Here is a 17,002-nt window from a genome sequence, read left to right on the forward strand (position 1 = left end):
TCCTCTTCTGATTGGCGTCAGCCGGTTTTATCGCGTCTGTGACCCAACTGGAGCGCCAGCTGTCATTGGTCCATTCAGATGTCAATCACTCCCCAGACCTGGCTGTCAATCAAAGGAGGCTGAAAGGATGCAACACTCAGATTTTCAAGCGATCTGTGTCAGGAATGGAGCAATAACTGAACTGCAAAGTGCATTAAACAATGGATATACGTTCTGAAAATTATTTTATAAATCGTCACTGCATTTTTTTTTGCTGTCCCACTGAAAAGCACACGTTTGTGTTTGAAATCCAGACCCTGCCTTTAAGACTGCAGTGATGCTGCACTGCTGGTCTGAGAATGTAATGCAAAGCACAGCATGGGTAGAAACAAAAACAGACAATGTTGTAAACACTCAGCAGGTCAGGCAACATCTGTGGAGAGAACAGAGTTAACGTTTCAGGTCGATGACCTTTCATCACAAATGCTTGCTCAGAATATACTGTCAGTTCTCTCCCTGGATCCTGCTGAGCGTTCACAGCATTTTCAGTTTTTTTGTTGCAGCTTTTCAAAATCTGCAGTATTTCGCTTTTTGTTCAGGGTTTCGATGAAGAGGCGTGGGCGGAGGCTTGTGTGGAGCATAAACACCGGCATCGACCAGTTGGGCCGAATGGCCTGTTTCTGCGCTGTGGACGCGATGGAACTGGATGCCATGTCTCAAATTACTCACACTATATCCCAAAATGTTATTTTCTGAAATAAATCTAATTTGCATTTGCACTTCAGGCAGTTTAACATGGTTAGCATATTACCTAAATTAATTCTATTCCCACTATTTCAACCAGTGGCTGTTAATTATTACAATCAGAATCTTCTCCAAATCCACTGCTTGAAAAGATATGTTCCCTCTTTAATGAGCCAACCCCTCTCTGTCTCTGACGCCATTGGTCATCGCTGTGCATTCACTGCTCCCAGTCAAGTGTTCACTTCCCCGGAACGATGACATTTGTGCATTAGTTATCGCAGCAGGATTTCAGCAAAACAAAACACACAAGAAACGGATGCTCCAAAGGTCAGTCATTTGCATTACCCTTGCTGAACCGATTCGCGGTTGAAATCCCAGCTTGAATGTTGGGGATGATTCTGATGGCCGCATCCCAACCCTTCTGCACAATACCGAGGGCATTGCTTCCTGTCGCTGCTGAATAACCGTGTTAAATATTGATTCCGTTCACTCGCCGCGGGCAGAGGCAGCAACATTCTCATTCAAGGACATGTCTCATTCAAGGACATGTCGTTCGTGTGGATGTGTGTGCAGACGCATCTTTCTCATTGTGTGCATGTAAAATTGTTCAAATAACATGTCCAATTTATCCGTGAAACAGCTTTCTATTTGCTAACACTGCAATCTTGTGGGCCCCACCAAATGAGATTAAAGCGACTGTGCACAGTATCAGGTTATGGCAGGTCCGTCATTGTGATCGCGATTGTGCCCAGGAAATGCAACACACCGAGCAAAACAAACACCCGGGGGTGACTGCAAACCTGCAGAACAACAGTGGGCGGGCGCACTGCAAAAGTAATTCATTCATTTGAGGCGTTTTGATGTGATTGGGCATTATAGACAAGATAGGTATTGTTTGCAATCAATGGTCCACCCCTTTTTTTTGCTGCTGCTCTGGGCATGATCACCGAATTCAGACTGGGAATACAACCTGGGAGCTTCCAGAGCTGGATGACTTTGTGACAAGGTCACATGCTGTCGGGTCTCATTGAGCCAGCAGGGGAGCTCACCATCATCGACTTTCAGACACAAGTCACAAACAGATGCTAAACTCCATGGTCTTGTGTGTATTTAATTGGTGCACTGCTGGTAGAATGTCAATGTTAATAGTTTGACTCCAGTCCCCAATTGAGGAATATGGCCTTTACCTTTTGCAGATCTTGAGAGTACGAGCCACAGGGGCCTCTGCCAGAAACCATGTTGGAGGCTGACAGATAAACTCCAACACTGAATGTACCAGGATATTAAAGACGGCACAAATCAACTAAAGCATCAAATGGACGGGTTACAAATCCATCCCAGGCAGCTATATTCATCAGTGCTGTACAGTCAACCATATGGTAGGAGAGCTACTTCCCTGGGCAATATTCACTCAATCCTTGTATTATTTTCAAAGGTGTTATTAACTGCTCACCGTATTAAACTAGCTCCTGTTGCACAAAACTCCTCAATCACAGGTGCTTTCCCCCTTCTGTTTCCCTAAGTGTAACACACCAGACAAGAATTACATTGTTGGGAGGAGATACTTGGTAAACAGTTAATAAATGCAGTGGGTTAACATGAGACCAAAGACGGTCAACACCTTCAGGAATGGACAGCAGAAAGGTTTGTGAAAAAAAAAGTCCATGATCTCTACCAAGTTCACAGCTCATGATTACAATTCTGAATGTGGAGATGCCGGTGATGGACTGAGGTGGACAAATGTAAGGAATCTTACAACACCGGGTTATAGTCCAACAGTTTTATTTGAAAATCACATGCTTTCGGAGCTTACCTCCTTCGTCAAGTGAGTGACCTGGAGGTAAGCTCCGAAAGCTTGTGATTTTCAAATAAAACTGTTGGACTCTAACCTGGTGTTGTAAGATTCCTTACATTTACAATTCTGAAGTGTGAGGCATTTTGGAATGAGACACAATACAGCAGGTTGATTTTCAATGTTCAATTCAGACAGTTTCTCCTGTGAAGTACTATGGAGCTCCTGGACAATTGGCAGCTCTGGGAACAGTGAGGCTCCCATGTTGCTGAAGGGAGGCACAAGCAGAGGGGGCACCAAACCAAAGAGTTAGTCACTCTTCCAGTGTCCTGGTCTCACAATCCTCATCGTCACTGGTTGCAGGATGATCAGAGGCCTGGGACCGAGCTCTCTGCCCTTTGGCTAATGGATGGTGTAAAACATGGCAAAATCTTTTTTGGAAAGGAATGACTAAATTCCTTCCCAGCAAAAACTGTATGGATGTAAAATGCTTCTCATCACTCCTCCAGTCCATTTTAAACCCTCCATGCTCCTCTGACTCTTTGAGATCTGGTTTTCACATTGCGATCAGACTGTGCCAGTACCAAGGTAACTGCTGCTTGCTCCCTGGCAACTCCCCTCCTTTGTTTCTTGCTTCCACTTTTCTTCCATTGTTTACATTTGGGGGTACAGCAAGTAGCTGCCAACTGAGGCCACGCCTTTGATTGCATAATTTGTTTCAAATATTGGATGTAAGATTTCAGTAGCATATTGTGCCAAACATTTAAATACAGTACACCCCCTCTCTTGACATCTGAAAAGACAGATAAATATCACTCAACGATGGAAGCAGCATTAGCTGATATGCAACTGTGAACTCCACACTGCTTAGCAATCTGCTGTCTGAACCACTCTGTTCCTGCATGATAACAGTGGTTTTCAGAAACTCAAGCCACAGGATCGTAGGACAAGCCTCCTCCTCGCCTCTTTGCCTTAGTTCTCAGTCAAGTCCTAAAGTGGTATAGCTACCATCTCCATCTTAAAGGGACAGGAAAGTCCACCCGTCGGTACACATCAGGCGAACCTGTTTTTTACACAGGTCACACGGGATCGCTGGAGCCAGTTCTAAAAAGTGATGGATTTAATCTGTTCAGTCTATATGGCAGAGTTGGGACCTTTCAACAATGAGGTAAGTATAGCAAACATGTCTGCAAGTAAAGGGTCACAAACTACATGATTTGCACATTTGAGACTCCAAAATAGTAACAGCCATGACGAAAATTAAGGAAGCTAACAAATCTGTAGCATCCACTGAATATGTGTGTGTTTGTTTGGAACATCCATCATCACTGGAAGGATGGTCAGATGTAACACTGGTCATCCGGACGAGGATGTACCTCACGATCATGGTGATTGAAAATCAAATTACTGCAGTGTTTGCTATCCTGGCACAACAGGAGATAACCCCATTAGCTCACTGGTGATAAGCAGACATGCTCTTTGATTTCAGAGGCCAGCACTCATGTAAACAGTGCCGTCGCCACCGATAAGGTTTTACTCGATTTGAACTTTACAGGGAACAACTTCACACAGTCTTTGAAATCATTGTTTGGTTTTATTTTACAGAAGCACAGCCTCCAGGTCTTCCAAACACAGCCAGCTGGTCAACCCACAGGCCCTCCAGCTTTGACGTCAGCCCTCCTTCCCTTGATCACGAATGGTCAACCCACAGGCCCTCCAGCTTTGACGTCAGCCCTCCTTCCCTTGATCACGAATGGTCAACCGGTATTTCTCCCCCGTACACTCCCAGTGCTCTTCCAAACCCTCTCCACCTACAGAACAGCACAGCCCCTACTTCCTACTCAAGACCACCGACAACCCATCACTACGCACAGCAACAGAATTCAAACTTTCAGCCCATCCCCCAGGGATACCTACCGCAACCAGACAGTGAGTGTTCGATCATCTTTAACAATGGCTGATGTTTATTAGTGCAATCAAAAGCTCAGTGACTGAGGAGTCAGCAGAATGAGGTCAAGGATTGGAGGGAACAGTATTTCATGTCAGGCCACCTGGGTGAATGTTCATGAAGACTTTTATTGACCTGACTTTGGCACCAGTGTCCCATTAGGAGTTATACAAGTCCAATATGCTTAATTGCAAAATAATATACTTCAATTTACTGAGATTAGATGAATATTAGTATTAACCCCTCCCGCCCCACCGTGTCACAACGCAGAGACCGACGCATTATTCCAGCGCAGCCATTTTACTTTCATTTTTAAGTAGACGCCCGGTCGTTCTTTCCCTGTGAAGTTTAAGCTTTTTAAACTTTTAAACTGCCTTCAATCCAGCTAACAACAACATCATGAACCTTCCGTCCTTTCTCTGGAACTTTTAAGGGTCCGAAGTGAATTGGGAGTTGGGAGTTCCTGCTTTATTCCTGCAGAGTGCAAACATGCAGCATAAGAATGCCAAACTCGAGCATTGACTTTGCAATTTGGCTCAGACAATCTAGAACGGTTGTTCAAACTGTTACAGTTCAGGGGAAGTTGAGGAGAAGCTGTGAGCTCATACACACAGGGCGAGGAGTGTTCTTCCATGTGCTGCATCAGATGGGCGCACAACAGCCAGTAACACAATGGAACAAATAAGGAGGTCAACCAACTCCCATTTCGGAATACACCTAAGTATATATACTTTGGGATTAGGTGTTTGAAAATAATGTTAACTGCTGACAGTCTCCAAGGGACAGAGCTGACACTTGGAGAATTAACATTTGCATTCTCAGGTACATCATTAAAACCACATACATGGTTGACTGACGGGATATTTTGAATCTAAAATGGAAGTTGTGTCAAGTAGATTGTAGGTTCAGTACATTTTATTGTCATCCCATTCTGTTTTTCAACTTCTTGTTTTCCTCAGGTTTTCAAAAACCAAGTCACAGACCAAACAAACTGTACTGTCCTTTATACCCTGGAGCAGTACAAGATACTAGTCACTCAGACCCTCCGGCCTCAGATGTACAAGTAAGTAAACCTACTGAGAACCAGCAAAGATGAGTTGTGACACCCTTCTATACAGCATTGACTTGCTACCTGAATTACTTTTATTTTAACAGTCACCACGGTAATAACTGCTAACATCAATTAGGGGTGGGGGAGAAACACGTAACAGGCAAGAATCAATCTCACAACAAAAGTGGGTAAATGGAGTTAAGATACAGAATAGCCATGATCTGATTGAATGGCAGAACAACCTCGAGGGGCTGAAAGGCCTACTCCTGTTGCTATGTTTCTATGTTCCTATAATCCAGTCACAACCCAAAACAGAACTGTTTGATGATAATACCTTGAACTAAATTGGAAAGATTCAATACCTCTCATCCACTGCAAGGAACATCTCAGGATGAGGTCCTACAATCGCTCTGGTCTTGAGTATTGCTCAAAATGTACACGGCCATTTTAAAACTAATCTGGAAATGGTTTTGCCCTCCTTTATTCAGCCCATAATACATCCCGACACTGGCCAAAATAATGGCAGGCAAGTGCCCTGATCCCAGGCCTCTGCTGCTACAGCTTGAGAGTTGCAACATGAAGCATGTGAGGGAGGCTCCAGGGATGTCCATTTTCCCGGGTTTCCCCAAGAAAGTCCCCTTCTCCAGTTCGCATCTTGCTAAAATTGGACAATCACTGGAAAGAAGCAGAAATGGCCATGTTAGTCAGCCTGCCTCTAATGATTGAAATTTTCCTGAAGATAATTTTCACCTATGTATATATTTTCTTGCACACAGACTAATGAAAAATACAAATATGGAAACAATTAAACAATGAATTGGACTAAATTGATAAAAGGAGCTCTAGAAACAAACTAGGGAGTGATGATTGACTCAGTATCTGGGGCAACATAGCAAAGCAATTAAAAAAAGCAAACAATGTTGGAATAAACAATGTTGGAACATGCACGATAAACGAAAAGAAAGAGCTTCTATTTATATCGCACTTTTCGTGATCTGAGCACATCCCGAAGCAGTTCACAGCTGATTCAGTGGTTTTGAAGTGTAGTCACTGCTGTAATGTTGGAAATGCAGCAGCCAATTTGCACACAGCAAAGTCCCACAAACACCAATGAGAAAATGACCAGATAATTTCATTTTAAAGTGATGCTCATTGAGAGGTAAATGTTGGGCAGGACACCAGAGAATTCCCCATCTCTTCTTTAAATAGTGTCATAGCATCTTTTATGTCCACCTGAGAGGGCAGACAGGGCCTCGGTTTCACGTCTCATCTGAAAGACGGCACTTCCCTCAGTCCTGCACTGGAGTGTCAGCCCCAGATTTTGTGCTCAAGTCTCTGGAGTGGAGTTTGAACCCACGACCTCATTCAGACGCAAACCGGAGTCAAGGCTGACAAGTCTCTCGAAGTCCTGCCAAAGTTTTACAATGCATTGGCCTGACCACACCTGAAATACTGTGTTCAATTCTGCAAAACATACCTACAACCTCTGAAGAGCGAGCAGAGAATAGCATCAATCCTCATCCCAAGGATAAAGGGAGTGAACAATGAGGAAAGATTAATTATTTGAAGAAGAGCAGCAGAGTTCTCCCCGGTGTCCTGGTCAATATTTACCCCTCAACCAACATCACTAAAAAACAGATGATCTGGTGATTATCACATTGCTGTTTGTGGGACCTTGCTGTGCGCAAATTGGCTGCTGCATTTCCTACATTACAACATTGACTACACTTCAAAAAGTACTTCATTGGCTGCAAACCGCTTTGGGATGTCCTGAGGTCATGAAAGGTGCTCTATAAATGCAAGATCTTTCTTCTTTCTTTCTTTGATGTATGCAGTCATTGGTACTGAACCTTCATGTGTGTTTGATTGCAAAGGGACATAAACCTAGATCTTTCGGGGACACAGAACATGGGATCAATCCGGACACAATTCCCAATCCGGTAAGTACTCCTTCATCACCTTACTGATCAGAAACATTGCTGCTGCTACGCTCAGACACATTTTAATCTCAAAAGCACCCGGGGCCATTAAATGACGTGACAGGAACAGGTAAACAGGCCTGGTCGGTGCAGAGATTCAGGGTTAAAATCCAAATTGAATCCGTGCTGGGGAACTGATTGTAACTTCTCCATTTCTACCACTCAGCAGCTCCCATATCACTGTATTTTAGGAGACAAAGTGTACACAGGCATTGGTACTGGGTGCATGGGAAATCACGTACTGCAGCCTCAGGTAATACTGGAGCACAGCATTTAGAAGTGTCCCACAGGAGCTTGACAATGGCTGAGTTGATAAGTTCACCAACGGTGACGATATTATGTCATACAAATCAGAAGGTACCAGAAAGAGGGGGGAAGAAAATCATCCTAGATTCCTGCTCCTTATCAGTATTCACGCACTCCTGCTAAAAAGTCCATGTCGGTACTTGGACCACTGCTTTTCTTGATATATATTCATGACTTGGACTTGGGTGTACAAGGCACAATTTCCAAATTTGCAGATGACATAAAACTTGGAAGTGCAGTGAACAGTGAGGAGGATAGTGATAGACTTCAGGAGGACATGGACAGGCTGGTGGAACGGGCGGACATGTGGCAGATGAAATTTAACGCAGAGAAGTGCGAAGTGATGCATTTCGTTAGGAAGAACGAGGAGAGGCAATATCAACTCAATGGTACAATTCTAAAGGGGGGTGCAGGAACAGAGACATCTGGGGGTATACGTGTACAGGTCATTGAAGGTGGCAGGGCAGGTTGAGAAAGTGGTTAAAAAAGCATACGGGATCCTGGACTTTATAAATAGATGTAAGGAATCTTACAACACCAGGTTATATTCCAAGGTTGGACTATAACCTGGTGTTGTAAAATTCCTTACATTTGTCCACCCCAGTCCATCACCGGCATCTTCACATTTATAAATAGAGGCATAGAGTACAAAAGCAAGAAGGTTATGATGAACTTTTATAAAACACTAGTTCGGCCACAAGTGGAATATTGTGTCCAATTCTGGGCACCTCACTTTACGAAAGATGTGAAGTCCTTAGAGAGGGTGCGGAAAAGATTTACTGGAATGGTTCCAGGGATGAGGGACTTCAGTTACGTGGATAGACTGGTGGAGCTGGGATTGTTCTCCCTAGAGCAGAGAAGGTTGAGAGGAGATTTGATCGAGGTATTCAAAATCATGAGGGGTCCAGACAGAGTAGATAGAGAGAAACTATTCCCATTGGCGGAAGGGTCAAGAACCAGAGGACATAGATTTAAGGTGATTGGTAAAAGAACCGAAGGCGAGATGAGGAAAAACTTTTTTATGCAGCGAGTGATTATGATCTGGAATGCACTGCCCGAGGGGGTGGTGGAGGCAGATTCAATCATGGCTTTCAAAAGGGAATTGGATAAATACTGAGAATCATAGAAAGATTACTGAACGGAAGGAGGCCATTCGACCCATCGAGTCCATGCCGGCTCTATGCAAGAGCAATCCAGCTAGTCCCACTCCCCCGGCCTAACCCCCTGGCCCTGCAAATTTTTTTCCTTTCAAGTACTTATCCAGTTCCCTTTTGAAAGTCACGACTGAATCTGCCTCCACCACCCACTCGGGCAGTGCATTTCAGATCCTAACCACTCGCTGTGTAAAAAAGTTTTCCTCATGTCACCTTTGGTTCTTTTGCCAATCACCTTAAACAGTTCCTTCTTATTTACTCTATCAAAACCGTTCATGATTTCGCAAATCTCCCCTTAATCTTCTCTGTTCTAAGGAGAACAACCCCAGCTTCTCCCGTCTCTCCACATAACTGAAGTCTAAAGGACAGCATATTTTATTCAAAATACAGTACTCCCACAATGACAATTGAAAAGAGGCAGGGTCATGCTTCCCTGATGTATGGATTAACTAGTACATTTGTAATAAGTCATTTAAAGGACAATCATTTTCATGGCTGTCAGTGCATGATGCTTAATACTCCAAGTACAATAGTAGCTGTGGGTGAAGCAAGCTAATTTTTAAAATGTTTCTTCCCTCATCTTCAGACATCATCCTGCATCCACAACTATCCTCAGATGCTGCGAGGCAATGAGCACAATGAGAGGAAGTCCAAAATTTGTGAAAATTTATCTATACGACAAAAAAAAATGTGGCCATCTGCATGAAGAAAATAATGCAACGTACTCCAGAAAATGTGTTAATTTTCTCACACAATACAATGAACTAGTCCTTATAAATAAAGGCAGAAGAAGTATAACCCCAGAAACTAAAATGATACAACATCAGGCACTCATATCAATGACAGTCCAGCTATATAGCATAAAGTACAGATAAAGTGAACTTTATTTTAAAATAAGAGTCTATTACTAAGCTCAATAATATCTATGCACATGTCCCTCACAGTGGGATTCTGCCGAAAGAAAACAGGGACTTGGAATCATAGAAAGGCTACAGTACGGATGGAGGCCATTCAGCCCATTGAGTCCACACCGGCTCTATGCAAGAGCAATCCAGCTAGTCCGACTCCCCCGCCTTATCCCCATAGCCCTGCAAATTTTTTCCTTTCAAGTACTTATCCAGTTCTCTTTTGAAGGTCATGATTGAATCTGCCTCAACCACCCCCTCAGGCAGTGCATTCCAGATCCTAACCAATCGCTGTGTAAAAAAGTTTTTCCTCATGTCACCTTTGGTTCTTTTGCCAATCACCTTAAATCTATGTCCTCTGGTTCGTGACTCTTCTGCCAATGGGAACAGTTTCTCTCTATCTATTCTGTCTGGACCTTTCATGATTTTAAATACCTCTTTCAAATCTCCTCTCAATCTCTGTTCCAAGGAGAACAACCCCAGCTTCTCCAGTCTATCCACTTAACTAAAGTCCCTCATCCCTAGAATCATTCGAGTAAATCTTTTCTGCACCCTCTCTAAGGTCTTCACATCTTTCCTAAAGTGCGGTGCCCAGAACTGGACACAATACTCCAGCTGTGGTCGAACAAGTGTTTCATAAAGGTTCACCATGACTTCCTTGCTTTTGTACTCTGTGCCTCTATTTATAAAGCCCAGGATTCCATATACTTTCTTAACTGCTTTCTCAACCTGCCCTGCCATCTTCAACGATTTGTGCACATATACCCCAGATCTCTCTGTTCCTGTACCCCTTTTAGAATTATGCCCTCGAGTTTATATTGCCTTTCCTCGTTCTTCCTGCCGAAATGTATCACCTCGCATTTTTCTGCATCAAATTTCATCTGCCATGTGTATGCTGATGACACCAGCCTGTCTAAATCCTCTTGAGATCTATCACTATCCTCCTCACTGTTCACTACACTTCCAAGTTTTGTGTCATTTGCAGATTTTGAAATTGTGCCCTGTACACCCAAGTCCAAGTCATTAATATATAACAAGAAAAGCAGGGTCCCAGTACCGACCCCTGGGGAACACCACTGTATATCTCTCTCCAGTCCGAAAAACAACCATTCACCACTACTCTTTGCTTCCTGTCCCTTAGCCAATTCTGTATCCATGCTGCTACTGCCCCCTTTATTCCATGGGCTTCAATCTTGATAACAAGTCCATTATGCGGCACTTTATCAAATGCCTTTTGAAAGTCCATATACACCACATCAACCGCATTGCCCTCATCGACCCTCTCTGTTACCTCATCAAAAAACTCTATCAAGTTAGTTAAACATGATTTGCCTTAACAAATCCATTCTGGCTTTCCCTAATCAATCCACACTCATCCAATTGACTGTTAATTCTGTCCTGGATTATTGTTTCTAAAATTTTCCCCACCACTGAGATTAAACTGACTAGCCGATAGTTGCTGGGTTTATCCATACACCGTTTTTTGAACAAGGGTGTAACATTTGCAATTCTCCAGTCCTCTGGCACCACCCCCGTATCTATGGATGTTTGGAAGATTATGGCCAGTACCTCCGCAATTTCCATCCTTACTTCTCTCAGCAACCCAGGATGCATCCCATCCAGACTGGGTGACTTATCTACTTTAAGTACAACTAGCCTTTCTAGTACCTCCTCTTCATCAATTTTTAGCCCATCCAGTATCTCAACTACATCTTCCTTTACTGAGACTCTGGCAGCATCTTCTTCCTTGATAAAGACAGATGCAAAATACTCATTTAGTACCTTGGCCATGCCCTCTGCCTCCATGAGTAGATCTCCTTTATGGACCCTGATCGGCCCCACCCCTCCTCTTATTACCCATTTACTGTTTACATGCCTTTGGAAGACTTTTGGATTCCCTTTTAAGTTTGCTGCCAATCTATTCTCATATTCTCTCTTTGCCCCTCTTATTTCCTTTTTTACTTCTCCTCTGAATTTTCTATATTCAGCCTGGTTCTCACTTGTGTTGTCAACCTGACATCTGTAATACATCACTTTTTTCTGCTTCATCTTACTCTCTATCTCTTTTGTCATCTCGGGAGCTCTGGCTTTAGTTGCCCTACCTCTATCCCTCGTGGGAATGTACCTAGACTGTACCCGAACCATCTCCCCTTTAAAGGCTGCCCATTGTTCAACCACAGTTCTGCCTGCCAATCATTGATTCCAGTTTACCTGGGCCAGATCTGTTCTTATCCCACTGAAATTGGCCCTTCTTCAATTGAGTCTTTTTACTTTGGAGTGGACCATGTCCTTTTCCATTGCTATTCTAAACCTTATGATACTATGATTACTGTTCCCTAAATGTTCCCCCCTGACACTTGTTCCAGTTGGCACATTTGCTCACAAAACATGCTGTGAATTGTGCTGTTCAAGTTTGGTCATAAAGTCTAACCTGGCTTCAAGCTACTTCTCTCGTGCTTTTCTCTTAGCCTTCTTGCCTTGAGTATTAGCCAAACAAGCTCTAGCCTCAGAGAGCATCTTAAACACATCTTCATCCGTATCAATTGAAGGGAAAAGGGTGAGGGAGTGGGAGAGAGCCGGCATAGGCTTGATGGGCCAAATGGCCTCCTTCTGTGCTGTAAGCATTCTATGTCGGTCTAAGTCAGGACCAGGCGTGACTATAGGGCCTGCAGAGCCAAAGAGCCTGCTGACCATTCACTGGATCCGAAAAGAATGAAAGACTTGCATTCACATAGCGCCTTTCATGACCTCAGGACATCCCAAAGCATTTTACAGCCAATTAGATATTTTTGAAGTGTTGAATTGTTGTAATGTAGGAAACGCAGCAGCCAACTTGTGCACAGCAATGTCCCACAAACAGCAATGTCATAATGACCAGATTATTTGTTTTAGTGACGTTGGTGAAGAGATAAATGTTGACCAGAACATCAGGAGAACTCCACTTCTCTTCTTCGAATCATGTCATGGGATCCACCTGAGAGGGCAGATGGGGCCTCGGAATAGGACTTTAGTCAGTTATAGGCACATTCGGGGCAATTCTAACCCTACCCACTGGGTATAAACTGGGCGGATGGGCAGTGAAAATTGCCCGAGTTACTTCCATGTCCTGAAACTGCCGGGCGCTGACAGGATTGTATTTTAACCTGCTCAACAGACAGGCGGGAAGGACACCGGGCCAAAGCCAGCGAGGTCCTTTTTAACACGTAAATGCCGGGTCTCACTGACGTCATTGGGACCTGACTGCAATTTTCATTCCGCCGCAGGCGGGCGGGAAATTTCCTCGCCGGCGCAGTCTCCCGCCGGAAACCCACTGGCAGTTAAAATCCAGGCCACCGAGTTAGGAATGGACGTGTATTAATGTCGATGTATCAAGCAGGGTTAATAGTTCTGTAACTTCAATGCTCCTTCTACTGAGAACGGGATTAAGGATTAAACATTTATTAATCGCACTCCTTGATTTATTTTTCCAGAAGAAGGAACTTAGCGTTCCTTAAAGTAAGGGATTAACTGATGATGAGAGGAAATTCCACCATTGAATAACCAAACATGAACTCTGGATGGAGTGGGCTTGATGGGCTGAATGGCCTTTTCCCACTCCTGATGTTCTGTTCTATATGTATGTGCATCATTTTTCCACACAGATGGGAAGCTCGAGTCTCATGCACAAGTACTGATTGTCATCTGTTGCTTTTTTAGGTTCAAGTGACAGAGAATGATAAAGTGTTATGGGAATCCCAGCTATTCTGCACTGATACGAGAGGGCAAGTACCTCCATTGACCACAACGCACTTCACAGTAGAAGATCGAGGTAAATAACACACTTAGATCACTCGACCCGCGCTGCAGTGTGTTCATTAAAGAGTAAGGGGTGGTGTAAATATCAAAGTTAACAGAAAGCAAGATGCAAACACAGTGCGAACGGTAAAGGAAAGGATGAAAGGAAGAACTTGCATTTATGCAGTGCCTTTCACATCCTCAGGACATCTCAAAGCGCTTTATAACCAATGAAGTAGTTTTGAAATGAAGTCACTATTTGGTGAGCTTGGTGGGTAAAGGTATCGCATGGTTTGGTACTGAGCCAAACAGACTGGGAAGATCTCAGATTACTGCCCTGGTCAGTGCGTTATTGGTAGCACTCTCACCTCTGAGTCTGAAGATTGTGGGTTCACGTCCCACTCCAGGGACTTGAGCACAAAATCTCGGCTGACACTCAACTGCAGTACTGAGGGAGTGCTGCACTGTCGGTGGTGCCGTCTTTCAGATGAGATGTTAAACCGAGGCCCCATCTGCCTTACTAGGTGCGTGTAAAAGATCCTGTGGCACTATTTGATGAAGAGTCGGGGAGTTCTCCCCAGTGTCTTGGCCAATATTTATCCCTCAACTAACACCACCAAGAACAGATTAACTACTTCTTCATCTCACTGCTGTTTGTGAAACCTCAGTATGTACAAATTGGCTGCTGTGTTTGCCGACAAAACAATACTTCAAAAGTACTTCATTGTTTGTAAAGCGCTTTGGGCTGTCCTGATGAGGTGAAAGGTGCTGTAGAAATAGAATTTTCTTTAGTCTATGCTGAGTTCATGGATTTCAACCAAGGTGGTGACAATGGCACCAATGGAAAGGGGAAGAGATAATCAACCAAGGTTTCTGCCCGTCATCACTACCCTCTGACCTATGTTTGAGGCAAGGATTGTCTTCTGTCCTACCCATGGTCAGACTCCCTGAAGACACTCATCATCTGGACTCACACACGTGAAGAGTGGCCACCTGACTGAGGTACTGGAGGGTTGCTGGCACACGTAGAACTCTCCACCAGCATGAGCCAGCGTCCGAAGAAGAGTACAGATGTGGGAGGCGGAATTCGGGAAAAGGCCACTGCAGAAGATCGAGGTGAACATCACATGAACAAACTCCACGAACAAGCTGGGTTTCACTGTGGCCTAGCGTGCTCGAGCCCTGCCACATTCCTTCGATAACTTCTCGACCTAAAGCCTGCTTGGTTCACAGGTTGAAATTTTGCTCTTCTAAACAGGGATTTTTTTCTCCTGCGTTCCAGGCATTGCAAGTCCCAGGTTCGTCCGATGCACAACCTACAGCTTTCCCTGCTCTCCAGAGATGGCCAAACTCTCCCATCTTCCCCTTGCTGCTGTTGTTAAACCACTCGCTACTCTACCAGAAGGAGAGGTGAGGACTCTGTACAGTTGCCTCCCATCACTCACCCCACCAGAACCTCCTCACACCTCTTGCTTCAATTTCGCTATTTATTTTGCATGGTATGTGCTTTAAAGAGTGGACAGGCCGTTCTGATGGGTCAAAGAGAGGTTTCTGAGCTGCACAGCACAAGAGGACCCTCTGGTTTGATCCTTGGCCCAGGCCGAGTGATGGACCTCAGTCGGGATTTTAAAGAATTAATTCTCAGGACGTCACCGGCAATACCGGCATTTATTGGCCATCCCTTGTGGCACGGAGGCAAGGCCACTTCAGAGGGCAGGTCAGAGAACCATATTGGTGTGGGACTGGAGTCACACGTAGGCCAGACCGGGTAAGGAACGCAGGTTTCCTTCTCTAGAGGATTAGTTGGGTTTTAACGACAATCCGACAGCTCCACAGTCACTTTCACTGATACCAGTTTTTAAATTTATTTCCAGATTTATTTGTTTTTTAAAAGCAGAATTCAAATTCTCAAACTGCCATGGTGGGGTCTGCACAGCTCTTCCTCTCAAGTTACAGTGGATGAGTGGAAGAACCTCCCGCAGAAATGCACCCTGACATTTTCAGTGTTAGGGTCAGTAAATCCACACAGCTGAGCCCTTGGGAAGAGCCCTTCAGTAGACCCAGGCAAGCCCCCTTTGATTTTGACTTGTCACCCTGCCTCCTTCCTCCTCCTCTGCTTTCCCATCTTTGTGTTGTAACTTCTGCCTGTGTGTTCCATCACCTTCTGACCTGCTTCTGGGTCTCCAGTCGCTCTCGTTCATCCTCCCTTCACTGTGGAGATGAGACATTCCACTTTGACTCGTTCTTGCGGTAATTCTGCAGTCACATTGTTGGAAGGGTTTCTCTTTCATGAACGCCGACTGTTTGTCCTCGTAGGCACCTGTGTGTTTGGTGGACCACGGAGAAGCTGGTCCGATTCGGTGTGAGAAGTGTGCTGCCTACATGTGCCCTTTGATGCAATTCCTGGACAACGGGCGAAGGTTCCAGTGCCCATTCTGTGACGCTGTCTCGCAGGGTAAGTGAGTTACTGGTGCCGTTCATCTTCATTAAAAAGAGACTGATAGAACTGAGGGGGAATGAACTGAAATCTAATACCTTTCACAGAATTGAGAATCAGTAACTGCACCTGTCAGGACATGACGGTTGAGATCACATCGCAAACAGTCCCACACACTTTCCCAGTTTTTTTAGCTCCACTCAGTGCCATCAATACCTTCCAAACTCATTTCACCTACAGCTGTTGAAAAGATTTGCCCATGCTATTTGGATTGGAGACAGGTGTCTGGAGGTGAGGCGTGTTTTGATGTGTCACCTACCAAACCATACGCCCTTAAAGTTCCAATAACCAGGAGCTTATCTCCACCCATCTGACTGTTGCACAAGTCCAGTCATCTCTCTTTCGCTCTGTATCCTCACCAATTTGGTGATCATTTGAAAACTACAAAGGCTTTTGCCCCATTTAAAACTGATGTGGATGGAGAATACTCTGCCTGTCCAGATCTCACCAGTTTTTAACCGAGGAATCGAGAGTGGGATATTTAAGAATATAAAGCTTGCAGTGTAATGCAAAAGTTTATTGTTCCACAGTCACATTGGGGTTTTTTTTTCTCTACAGCTCTGTGTTGACAACAGTTCTTTGTTTGTTGTTGTCTGTCTTTTTCCACCAGTACCTGACCATTATTTTCACCCCATTGACTACACTGGGAAGCGAGCAGATCGTCCCAACAGGCCAGAACTGTCTCGGGGGTCCTACGAGTTCCTGATGCCACAACAGCAACGCAAGGTAATCTGCGAGTGTGGGGACTGGAGGCATCAGGATCTCTTGTACTGCAGATTAGTTCATGGAGGCCACTGTGACAGTCAGGGTCAAAGCCACTGTCCCCTTTTATGGGTTTCTTTTACCCTTTATATTTTTGGCGACACTTGTCCT

General features: G+C 44.4%; 1 protein-coding gene across 1 annotated transcript in view; it reads left to right on the top strand.

The window, feature by feature from the left end:
- Nucleotides 1–912: 912 nt before the first annotated feature.
- Nucleotides 913–17,002, top strand: part of LOC137335797 (protein transport protein Sec24C-like) — a 101,402-nt gene continuing 85,312 nt past the window's right edge. Inside the window, exons 1-9 of the mRNA XM_068001217.1 lie at nt 913–1,050; nt 1,920–2,102; nt 4,121–4,444; nt 5,423–5,526; nt 7,389–7,454; nt 13,555–13,666; nt 14,915–15,042; nt 15,949–16,087; nt 16,740–16,855. Of these exons, the coding sequence (XP_067857318.1) occupies nt 1,994–2,102; nt 4,121–4,444; nt 5,423–5,526; nt 7,389–7,454; nt 13,555–13,666; nt 14,915–15,042; nt 15,949–16,087; nt 16,740–16,855 (1,098 nt within the window). The 5' untranslated portion in view covers nt 913–1,050; nt 1,920–1,993. The remainder of the gene's footprint in view (nt 1,051–1,919; nt 2,103–4,120; nt 4,445–5,422; nt 5,527–7,388; nt 7,455–13,554; nt 13,667–14,914; nt 15,043–15,948; nt 16,088–16,739; nt 16,856–17,002) is intronic.

Source organism: Heptranchias perlo, chromosome 20 (genome assembly GCF_035084215.1).
Source record: "Heptranchias perlo isolate sHepPer1 chromosome 20, sHepPer1.hap1, whole genome shotgun sequence".
Classification (NCBI taxonomy): Eukaryota; Metazoa; Chordata; class Chondrichthyes; order Hexanchiformes; family Hexanchidae; genus Heptranchias; species Heptranchias perlo.